Consider the following 12,536-nt stretch of genomic DNA (forward strand, 5'->3'; position numbering starts at 1 on the left):
GAAGGGCTGAAACCATTTCGGCCATGGGTTCTTATGGCACTTTTGATGTCAAAAGCACACTGCCTTAGAAGAAAAACTGGCTTTTTAGATGCTCTTTTGAGGGTTCTTCTGACTTGAAATTTAATGCACACAGGAATATCAACTCTTACAACCAAAAGCACTCTCGTAACTTTTTTAATCAGCCAAAAAAAATAAAAAATAATAAGATCCGCGGATTTCCGCGAATCCGCGGACAAATCACATCCCTGAATAATAAAGGGCCATTATTTGCAAAAAAGAGTTATCTAACTTGGTTATTCAATTAAGTTGGGTGGTTAAATACCATTGTATAAAGTCTCAATGCAATACATCAAATAGTTGCTGACATATTATTATATGTGTGCTAACATGCAAGACCTTAACCAGAATTTCTAAGTCACATAATAAAGGGGCAAAAATTATATATTATAAAAAAGATAAGAGTTATCTTACTTGATTAATTAGAAGGTTAAATAGATTGGAGCCTGTGTGTAAAGTTTCAATGCAATACATGATGTATTCGCGGAGGTATTGACTTAAAAGTGGTTACATGCAAAACCTTAACCAGAATTTCTATGTCAAATAAAAAAGGGGCCATTATTTTAATTAAATGCAAACTGGAGGTATCTTACTTGGTTATTTAAGTAGATTGGATGGTTGAGTACCATTGTATAAAGTCTCAATGCAATCCATCAAGTAATTGCTGAGATATTAACCTATGTGTGCTTACATGCAAAACCTTAACCTAAATTTCTAAGTCAAATAATAAAGGCCCATAATTTGCATTATATTCAAAAAAGTGTTATCTGGGAATACATATCTAATGTTTCAATGCAATACATGATATATTTGCTGAGATATTGACTTAAATGTGGTTACATGCAAAACCTTAACAAGAATTTCTAAGTTGAATATTAAAGGGCAATTATTTTGCATTAAATGCAAACTAGAGTTATCTTACTTGGTTAATTAAGTAGGTTGGATGGTTGACTACCATTGTATAAAGTCTCAATGCAATACCTCATGTAGTTGCTGAGACATTAACCTATGTGTGCTTACACGCAAAACCTTAACCAAAACCTCTGGCTCATACACTTCTATAGATAGGGGTGGCACATACCATATACCATGCATAAATGAGTTCAAGACTACAAAATGAGAAGGCCTACCAATTTTTCAAGGGCATCATAAGTTGCTCATCTCTGGGAGGGAAATTAAATTCACACAAATAAAATAAGTGTTGTTGATAATATTCAAAAGAAAATAATCTGAAACTAAGCATATTCTAAGAAGTATACTAAAATAGCAAATAACACCGAACTGAAAAGGATTCTGTCCAATTACATGTAGTTCAAAATAGACACATGCTTATACGATGTTTTCATGAATAACGCCCCAGATCAGACAGGCTAAGGAAGAGTGCCCACAAAAATGCCCTGGAATGAAGGCCAACACTCATTAGGGGACTATTACAATACAGTGACTTTATTTCTGATAAACAGTCAAGCTCAAAGATCTAATGTCAGTATAAGGTACAGTTGGCATGCCTTTTATAATTAATTGTATGCAAGATAATCAGGCACAAATCTCATGATTTTTAAAGAAAAAAATCTTAAATGTTCCCTTTCATTCGCCAGCATTATTCAGACATGAGATTTAAAACGCTTAAAAATGAACAGAAAAACTGTATAATACATGTCAGAGATATGAGGCAATATTGCCCTGGTTAATGCCCATACAAACACCATTATAATACTGTTGCCATGGATACAGACCTGTACCAGGTGTGACACCTACTTGAGGAGGAGTCACCTTGGGCATCTGTGAAAATACGACAAGAAGAATAGGTTACATATGTTAGATATATTAAAGATGAAATATGGATAGTTTTTCTTTACAAAGCTACTTTTTAACATTTATAACAATAAAACCTCAGTAGTTTTTTTCCATCTTTTTTCATTTATGATACATGACGATACTAAAGACACCTTATGTCATTTGCGTGTCAACAGCGGCCGACATTTCACAAGGACTATAGATAACTTTTTAAGTGCATTGTACACCCATATATTTGGTTTCATTAATTTATGTGCAATGGTGATTTTAAAACATGAAAGGCTCCTAATAGAAGAACTTAATCGATTATTTACACCGTACAGAACTTACTTCCCTCTACGTGATAAAAAAGCAATGCTAGATAAGGGAAATCACTTTGATTAGGTCTTAATGATTGTTCCGAAACATTCATTAATTGATCATAGTTACTGTACACCTTTATAACAATTTGTATATGACTAATAAAAACAGATGTATGATTAAAACAGATGTATGATTATATATCGTAACTGGCTCCTTTAAAAGCATATCTAGTACAACCCTTATTTGTAGCTCTATTTCACACAAGTTTTTCACACTGTAGCCTGCCTGGTAAAATCCATTACACAGCCATTTAATTCACTATCTTATACAAAGGTTTACATTCTAAACACAGTTCAAAACCTCGCCAACCCACCTCTAGCTCTTTAAACCTGACAGGGTCAAATCTCTCAAGTATTTCCTTAGCCTTCTTGTACGTCTCTTTCTCCATCACGTCTTCCAACTGAATTAAAAAAGACCCAAGCATTTTAGCTTGACATGACATGACAGCATGATTTCAACCTAATACATCAAAATAGAGAAATCTTCTCATCTGAAAATTACTTTGAAATCATGGTTTTCCTGAAAATGTTGAACATCCAATTGAAATTAAAATGCCTGAGGTCTAACCATGATTTAAATTAAATTTGCAAGGTGAAAGAAACCTTTATAAAAAACAACAATTAAAATTATTATATTGATACATTTATCTTTGTCTATGAGAAATTCCCTATTAAAACAACCCATTTATAGGCATATGTTTTGAATAAAAGTTTTTTTTATCTTTTGTCAAGCTACCAACCATTTCCTGTTCACAAAATATAATGTCTTGTGAATTGTATCATATCATAGGCATGATTTTTCACATATAAAGGTTCTTGGGCCCATAGTCACTAACATTTTGAGTTCTGATTTGAAGACTCATGCAGTCTTCATATTTTATTTGTGTATAAAACTGCTCAACTATTAGAAGAGACCCAAGTGGCAAACAATCATGCAAATCTTCATTTAATTGTAATTTCCTTTTAATTAAGTTGACAAATTTCGCTGAATATTATAACTCTTTGAAATGATGCAATGATATAGATGATTCTTTGCAATTTATTAAGAGAGTTTTTCTGTGTCCGGGTCTTCACTCGTTACCATGGGCCCGATTGGACAAGTTTGTTTTTCCTGTCAAAGTATTGAGACACATCCATGGTTTGAGTAAAAAAATCAGATACTGGTTTCTCACTCTGTCTGCCTACAGCCCAAAAAATCACAGTCATTTGATAGGAATCAATTCCTGCTTTGGTGTCTTACGACCTTAAATACATTTAGTGGCATTTAACCTAAAATTATTTACTATTTTCTTCAGATTTATCAAAGGGGTCACTCCTACCAAGGATCTAGCATAAAATAACAATGCATTACTACAGTTTAAAAATGTCAGAAAATCTCAAAAGGCCTAAATAGATACCGGTAGGCCTTTCGATATTATAACATATATATATATATATTTATTTATATATATCATATTAATATAACAGAGTTTTCACTAAACAGTATTTCAGGTTATATGACACCAAAGCAGGAGTCTTAAATATTTAGAATGTAATATATGTTGTCACTTGTATATTTTCATGAAATAAGTATGTTTAATCCAAAGCAGGAGTTCATCCCTATCAAATGATTGGGCAAAAAAATCCCATCTTAGTCGATATTACAATGTAAGGGGAATAAATCCCTCGTCAGTAGACAAAATAAACCAGTCAGAGTAATCTATACTGGTCTACATTTGAATACAATCGTTTGTCTTTAATAAAAGAGATTGCATATGTTATTTATGATGTTATGTTGATTTGTTGAAATGGCTTATAAAACCTTCAATCACACTTGTACCAGTCTCCTCCTGGGACCCGGTTTCAATAAGATTTCTTAGTCTGAAACCTTTTGCTGTTTATGAGAGCTCTTATACTCGTGAAGTTATGTGAATAATCTATATTTATATGATAAATTTTCTGTTGATATTTTTATTGAAGCAGTTTAAGCCATAAATCAAGGTTAAGCCTGGAAATTTACCATCTTAAGCTTTCCCATCTTCATTGAAACGCAGGCTAGGGTAGAAACAAGTAGTCAGTTTCCATTTTTAGAACCCAAAAAAACAAAACCCTGTCGAGGGTCTGAACACCAGATCTCTGGAGTGAGAGGCAGACTTCTTACATAAAATTGTGCGCCTTATACACATTGTTATAAACAGAACTGAACTTTTCTTAAAGAAACTCTTTTGGACATAGAAATAATAAATTTTGTATGTTTATTTATATTGTTATGTGAACAAACTCCATATTTTTTGTTTGTCTCAGAAAATGTTTTCAGATGGTGAGAAGCATATAAAGCAACAAAGATGAAAATTGAAAGATTTTAGGCTGGCATTTACGACTTCTTATTCATTTACACGTTGTTATAACTTGTATCACAATTATTGTAAAATAAATAAGTTAAGACAAGTGTCAGTTGCTATTTGGTCTTTGGTCTTTGGTCTTAATTTATAAAGAATGAAATCACTCATTTTAAACCGTTTTTGAAAGAAATGTCACCTCCATGACAGCGGTGATTGAGTCACTTTGAAAGAAGACTTACAATCTGCTTTTTCCTTTCTCTCAATTCTTCCAATGCAATATCTGAAATAGAAATGAAACTTCTAAAAACTCTCGTAAAATAGACTGTTCTTTATTGACTAAGTTTTTTAAATAATTTAGTACAAAATTAATGATTTTACTGAGCTACTAACAATTAGTCATTAAACAGTCATCAAAAATGGACTTTCTTAAATGTTTGTTAGCAAATTGCCAACAATGTCGAGCCCGCCAATGTTACAATCATGGAACAGTTTGGAGAGAGAATGCTATTTGACGCTGATAATTAATTGTCGTAGTCGAGGGCTATGCGTGACAGTGCAGTTTAAACAAACCAAAACCAACGTGTATTTGACCAATGAGTCAAATGAGTATGACCTTGAACTTTAGACCTTTACTGTAGAGTTGAGCCAGGATTTGAAAAGGACAGGGTGTTGCACCCTTCAATAACTCCCTCATAAAACCCTACCAGACATAGGTCTAACACATGACACATTGTCTTCTTATGTCGAACATTTGTTTCAACTTATTTGGAAATCCCCTACCCATGGCCAGGTAACAGACATACCATATCAAGAAAAAAAAAAAGATTTTTGTTAGCAAAAACCATCAATATTAAGTAAAAAATGATACAAAAATTTGGATGACAATCAAGCAATAATTTCTTCACAGGTTTAATTAATCAAAATATGGCTAAGCTAACACATTTATTGAGAAAAGCAAGATTTTGTTAGAATTTTCATTTATAACTTTTCTGGTGTTTATCACCCCAAAACATGATTACCATTAGTGATGACCTACCAAAAGTTTCTAATTCCTCCAAAATCCTGTTCTTATATGGTTTTCATAAACATAAAAATTTCAACACCTTTTTCACAGCTACCTTTCTGAGCTTTTAGTTACATAATATCCCGGTAATACAGATGATACCCTTCAATATAAAGTGTTATTTAATACTTAAAATATCAAATAATTCAAAACAGTACCATTCTTAGCAATTCTTTTGATGAAGTACCAGTGTAGAACCTTCTTCACGAGCCATATTCTGAAATAATATGATACATCAATAAACAAACAATCAAATGTTACACAATGGAAAAATACATGATAGTTGAACAAATTTCATCACAACAACATCGGAATAATAGAAGCATATATGAAGCAGGGCTCATGTCAGGATTTGAAAAGGGCAGGGTGCTTGGTCAGAAAGGGCACTTTGATGTGCATTGAATGAGCCTTTATGGGGACTTGTAACGGTCAATGTTCAATTCATATTGTGTAACTGTTATAACTACTTATACAGTGGAAACTCACTAAACTGGACAAGGTCCGGACTGGGCAAAATTTCCGGTTTAGTGAGGATTCCGGTTTAGTGAGGATTTGATGTACGGAGTAAGTTTTATACTCAAAATATTAACTGAGTTAACCTTTAAAGGAAAGTTGACGTTTAGACGGAGGTTGAGACATGATTAAAGCACATGCAAAAGTGGTAAACATAATTAAACATTTCTGCGTTTTTATAATCATCTTTTTTTCCAAGTCTTAAAATAAAACAACTCACGTAATTTAATGCTTGTTTTAAGTATGTTTGATAGTTTAATTAACGCACCGCTCTAATTTGATTCAATCATAGAAGTCTTTAGATAAAACAACCCTCCAAAATGATAACTTAATAACCGTTTCAAGTTCTTTAATTTCTGCAACAAACAAATAAATGTTTCAATCAATTTTCTTTTCACAAGTTTGATTATCGTTTGATTATCGCGCGGCAGTCAATCCACAGTGCAGTCATCATTATCGATTATCAAGTTAACACAACATCACAGGTGCAATATTTAACGACCACCGGCTGTCAAAACAAAGTGACACGCGATTCGCGAATTCCTAATACACAAAATCATTTTGACATGTCTGAATAAATATATGTCCGGTTTTGTGAGGTAAAATTACGTTGACAACTAACAAATTTTCTCGATTTTTTGTCTGGTATCCGGAATTCTGAGGTTCCGATTTTGTAGGGATTATTTTACATTGAAAATAGAAGGGGAAAACCGGGACTCTGAAAAAAGTCCGGTATCCCGAGGATTCCTGTTTTGTGGAGATCCGGTTTAGTGAGTTTCCACTGTAGTTCGATATGAATAACTACTATGGTAAGCTGTTATCCTTACAAGTGTCAAAATAATGTATATTTGTAATTTTTATACTTATTTCTAAAAATTTTACTTGACATTGACCAATAAATATCAATTATAATATCATTAAAGAGGGCTCTGTCAAACAAAAGGGCATGACAGGGCATAGTAAAAAGGCAGCAAATTGTGAGAACAACAAATACTAGTAATTTGAGCATGAACTAGGTATTGTAATGTACTCATTCTGTGCTTCATTCATTCATGTGAATTAAAGATGCAGTCTTGGATGAAGTCCCTAAATATATAAGGTGTGAACTCTTTTATACCCTATTTGACATAAAATTGTCATGGCCCTAATTTCTTGAAACTTCATAACTTCAGTCCCTTATAACAGGATTGAGCTAGATCATTTATTTTGTTTGTCTACAATTTCCTTAATATCTATTTCTTTAAAAGCTTTTAGAATATAAACAGAAATTATCTTTATCATAATCACAATAAACCATTTTTATTTATCAACATACAATTTAAGGATGTATTTATGCTCATTGAAATAAGTTACTTAAGAAGTCAAGAAGTTCCAAGAAATTTGGGCCTGCTTAAGTAAAATAAATGTCAGACAAAATGTCCTGAATGCACAGTAAGTTAAAGGGTACAGTGAAGTTACATACACAGCAGGAAACAGCAAAAGAGGAATGGAGTAGAGCAGTCGATCTTTCCACTTGTCTGGGAAGTAGTAGAAGTAGAACACGAGGGCTGCAGCAATGTACGACAATATTGAGTACAGCAGCAATTTGGCTATAAACCATTTTTGTCTCTCTTGATTCTGTCGTTTGAATTTCTCAAGTCTGGTTACTTCCTGTAAAGATTAATAACAAGAATTATGAAAATAACTAAATACACCCAAGTGAGCCAAACACAGCACTGTCATTAGAAGAAACTAACATTACTGAAGTTCACTGTTTTCTTGGATTTTAGGAAATTGAAACTTTACAAGATCCTCACTTGGTCATGAAGATCTGGCTCCACTTTCTCCCAACATATTAAGTCCTTTGTAACAAGATTATGCTAATCTCACTTTTTTGTTTTGGTATAATTTGTGTGATATTTATCTTTTATAAACGAAATTATCTCTATAATAATGATAGATTGTTTACTTTTAGCTTAATAACATAAGCAATTTAAGCTTGTATGCTTAAGAATCTCAAGAATTTATGGCCTGAGTCATGAAGAACTTTTGCACATTGTTTCCTTAGTGACACCAATGATTGCCAATGACTGTTTCCTTGGTACTTATGTTTAAAAATATTTCATTTCGTCAATTAACAGTATTTAATTCTCCCTTAAACCTGAGTATGCTATACTTTGTTTGATATCTGTACCCATAACCATATGGGATGACATGTTATCTAACCATACCTGATCAATTTCTTCCAACTTTTGAATGGTGGTTTTCTTTTTCTGAAAGAAGTAAATATCCACTGTGAAACATGTGAGAAATTAAAATAATAACATTTTTTGAAGATGGAATTCAGGAGCAAAGTTAGACTATTTTGAATTTTACATACAAGATATTTGGCCACATTTTTCTCCTTTTATCATTTATTTGTTGCAAAACTTTACTTTCACTTGTCAAACTGATGATAATGACACACAAGTGCATCTTTCTAAATAGCCTTGCTACATAACTGATTGTTTTAATATTAAAACAACTACATAACTAAAATTTCACTGTTAGTTACAGTGCTCTATTGTGAAAGAAAGACTGTTTGCACAAGCGGGGGGTTTGAACACCTTACAACCTAAAGCTGGCACCACCATACATGCCATATCCCCCGGAGGGGGAAAAAATCCCCCGGAATTTCGGTCCATCCCCCGGTCTCCTGGCGGGAGATGCAAATCCCCCGGAATTTCCAAAAAAAAAAAGATTTTTTTTTTTAAACCTCCGCTTACGAGCGTGTTGTCACTGGTTTTATTACCCGAGATTTGATCCGCGTGTTTACGGTAAGGAATTTGATGCGCTGTATTTTGCATCTGGATTATCGATTGATGGTGTGTATACAGCCTTGCACAAACTGCCAATCAGTAGGGTACATGTTTTGATTGTTACACAGTGTGCCATAATAGCGCCTTTGATCTCTGCGTTATACGATCGAAAGGTCGCAATAAATTTGTACAGGTGTCACTAATTGTTTGTTTGTTTTTAACCCTGTAAGGGTGTTGACATTAAATTACAAATGAAGATGTTAACACGCAACTATTGGACAATTTTCCGACGTGTGAAAATGTTACGGTATACTGTAGTGTTTCTGATAATGATGGATTATTCTAAATTCATATCAGTACAGTCACCATCAAACTGAAACGCTGAGCTGAGCGTTGTTTCAGCATATTGAGAAAAATTCAGACAGACTCAAGGTCAAGATTGACTTCAGAAACAATTCACAATCTGCTGAGTGTAAAGTTTAATGAACATAACATTTGCAGCTCATTTAATTGTTCCTTCCAAGGACATGCTATATAAATCAACCAATTCATGCAATTAATTGTGCATGTGTTTGCTATCCTGATTGTCATGTGGACCTAGTGCTGTGAAGTGCCTAAAAATGAATTTTTTTAGTAGTGCTTACTTAGTTCTGTGAAGTGCCTAAAAATTCATTTTTTTTAGTAGTGCTTTTTGTAAAAATTTACTTTTTTTATTATTTAACATTTTATATAAATACATTGAAGTGTTATATGCATAATATATTATGAATTGATGTTAGTTCAGTTGTCATTGCAATATTGAATGAATATTTTTATATAATTATGTGAATAAAATACAAAAAATTGATATTTCGTGAACTTATACTTTCGATATAAAATCCCCCGGAATACTTTCCAAATCCCCCTAAATTTTAAGCCTTTTGACCAAATCTCATGGAATGGTCTCCAAAAAATATGGCATGTATGCACCACAACTGCATTGCAATAAAAGCAAGCTCAACAGCAAGCTGTTGGAAGTGCCCTATAGGGCTGACACTTCATTCCTCCCTCTTTTAACCTTTTTTGGGACTGGACCGGAACCCCCTAAAGCTGGATGTACAGACCTGTACAGATTCCATTACCCCCCCCCCCCCAATTACATTCACAGGCGATACCGAATTACTTCTGACACCATTATTGTGAAAGAAAGAGCGTATGCCCAGGCAGGGGTTTGTACCCCGTACCTTACAACCTACTGACACTACAACCGCATTGCCATAAAAGCTAGCTGCTTAACAGCGAGGCTGTTGGAAGAGCCCTGTAAAGCTGACACTACATTCACAACCATTCACCAAACTTTTAAAATCAGGACATAATCACCCTCCAAGCACAACAAAAAGGCATATTTGCAGGATTTAAAATAAAAAAAGACATTTAAATTGTGTTCTTGACTTTTGCTAAGAGAAGCTGGTCTGAAAAAAATTCACACCTTTCGTGGAGTGCACTACTCCCATATTGACAATATCCGAAAATTTGTCCGAATTACTCACTTAGTTGTAAATTTACAGATTCTAGTAAAAAATTGCAAAAAATCGAGAACAAAATGACCAGTTGTATAAAATTACCCGAAATCTCGAAAATATGACTCCCATCTTGTATATTATGTCTTATGTCACGCATAAAAGCTGTATTTTCGCCTTGACATTTCTCTTCCGCGCGCCAGATTTGGAGCAGACAACAGTTACCACTCCTACGTAGTGAGTTCTGTGACAAGTTATGCCGGTGCCAGTACAAACATATCGTTAATGGGTTAATTATGAAAAGCATGTGGACAAACGCCAATAATTACCTAGTTTACTACTGTCTATTGGTGTGTTTTTTTTCTTTAAAGATGCACTCTTACTCCCAAATAAGATTTATTAAAATTAATATTTTTTTTGTAATATACAGTATATATAAAAATGATGAATAAATGTCGAAAACAATAGTTCTTATGAAGGATACCGAGTTTAATTTGAAAGAAAAGTGCAGAAAACACGATATGTCTACCTCATGCAACGATTTTATTTTACCGCCTGTGCCTTGCATATTGGGAAAAAAGTTGACTTTGGGAAAAATATAAAAAACACTTTTTTATGCATACATTATGCTGTGAAAGAGTTAGTCTTGTCAATATTTTATTTATTTCAAGAAATTCATTCCTTTTTTATTCATCAACGTTATCTGCATTTACCAAATTGGGAAGAAAAAAATATAACATTTTGGGGAAACAGCCTTTAGAAAGCAGCAAATTACACCAAAAATCACTGTAAGTACACGTTTGCAATGTTGTTATCAGTAATTAATATTTTTCATGAATGCATTATTTAGTAAGTAGATAAAGGTTTATCATTCATAATTTACGCTTGTTATACATGTGTATGTATTAATTAGAGATAAGACTGACCAATAGTAAACTTATCCGTTACAGACTACCCCTACACTTAAATAAGCTCTACCGGTTACTGTCAAATTCAAAGAAATTGTTCCATGTTTTATATAGATACATTCATTACTTCATATCTGGGGCTCTTAATGGCGTAAATATCTTTACACAAAAGGAATATCAATGTTAATTATTACGGATATCCGGCTTCCGATTATCTGTACAGAGGTGAGACGAAATATGTTAAACATTAGCACCAGTAAGCCCTTATTTTTTCCTCGCGATTGGTATAAGAGCGTAGAACTAGGAAATATTGACTATTCCGTACAGAACTGGTTAAAACAACTTTGTTTTTAATATCACACCTGTGTTCAAGAAGGACGACAAACATATACACTGCGGATGAGAACTAACATCTGTAACCTGTAAACTATTATCAAACACATTATCAGTGGCGCTACCGATTGAAATACTTTCAAAACATAATGTCATTGACATCACTTAACCATGCTTTAAGATCTGGATTCTCTACCGAAAAAAAGTTGCTGGGTACCCTCCTTTAAGCTGGCACCAAATCCTACTCCCAGATTTTAGCAAGGCTTTCGATTTTGTACCCCATGCTCGCTTACTGCAGAAGATGTCGCATTGCGGGATAAAAGGCCATCTCCTGGCGTGGTTGTCATCTTCCTTCAAAGACCGGTCCATGAATGTAGTTGTGGAAGGTGAAAACTCAAGGAGCATACACGTAGCCTCCGGAATACCACAAGTAACAGTCCTAGGTCCTTTGATGTTTTTCTGCCATATAAATGACCTACCAATAAGTGTCAACTCACAGGTTCGAATCTTTATTAATGATTGTTTGCTGTATCGACAGATAAAGAACACCTCAGATCACATAAACTTCAGAAAGATTTGTCTGGCACTGGGTTTCTATATGGGGCATGAAATTCAATGCAAAAAGAGTGTAACAGTTTTATTTAAAATATCAAAGTGAATCAACCCACTTTTATGAACTCGACAATACAATACTGATACAATACTGAAACACGTGAACTCAAACCCTTACCTAGGAGTACTTATATCAAATGTCTTAACATGGTCGAATCACATAGCAAAAATCTGCAAAAAGGCAAACTTCACTTGGATTCCTCCGACGGAACTTGAAATAATGACCACTAGAATGGCGGAAAAACCGCCTTCATCGCACTCGTACGATCTCAATTAGACTACGGTTCAACTTTA

General features: G+C 33.7%; 1 protein-coding gene across 1 annotated transcript in view; it reads right to left on the reverse strand.

Moving 5' to 3' along the window:
* Positions 1-10,600, reverse strand: part of LOC128234587 (endoplasmic reticulum junction formation protein lunapark-B-like) — a 31,465-nt gene extending 20,865 nt beyond the window's left edge. The window contains exons 1-7 of the mRNA XM_052948887.1: positions 10,495-10,600; positions 8,324-8,365; positions 7,576-7,763; positions 5,759-5,817; positions 4,777-4,817; positions 2,531-2,617; positions 1,794-1,839 (exon numbers count right to left, since the gene is read on the reverse strand). Of these exons, the coding sequence (XP_052804847.1) occupies positions 1,794-1,839; positions 2,531-2,617; positions 4,777-4,817; positions 5,759-5,817; positions 7,576-7,763; positions 8,324-8,365; positions 10,495-10,521 (490 nt within the window). The 5' untranslated portion in view covers positions 10,522-10,600. The remainder of the gene's footprint in view (positions 1-1,793; positions 1,840-2,530; positions 2,618-4,776; positions 4,818-5,758; positions 5,818-7,575; positions 7,764-8,323; positions 8,366-10,494) is intronic.
* Positions 10,601-12,536: the final 1,936 nt, after the last annotated feature.

This window comes from Mya arenaria, chromosome 5 (genome assembly GCF_026914265.1).
Source record: "Mya arenaria isolate MELC-2E11 chromosome 5, ASM2691426v1".
Classification (NCBI taxonomy): domain Eukaryota; kingdom Metazoa; phylum Mollusca; class Bivalvia; order Myida; family Myidae; genus Mya; species Mya arenaria.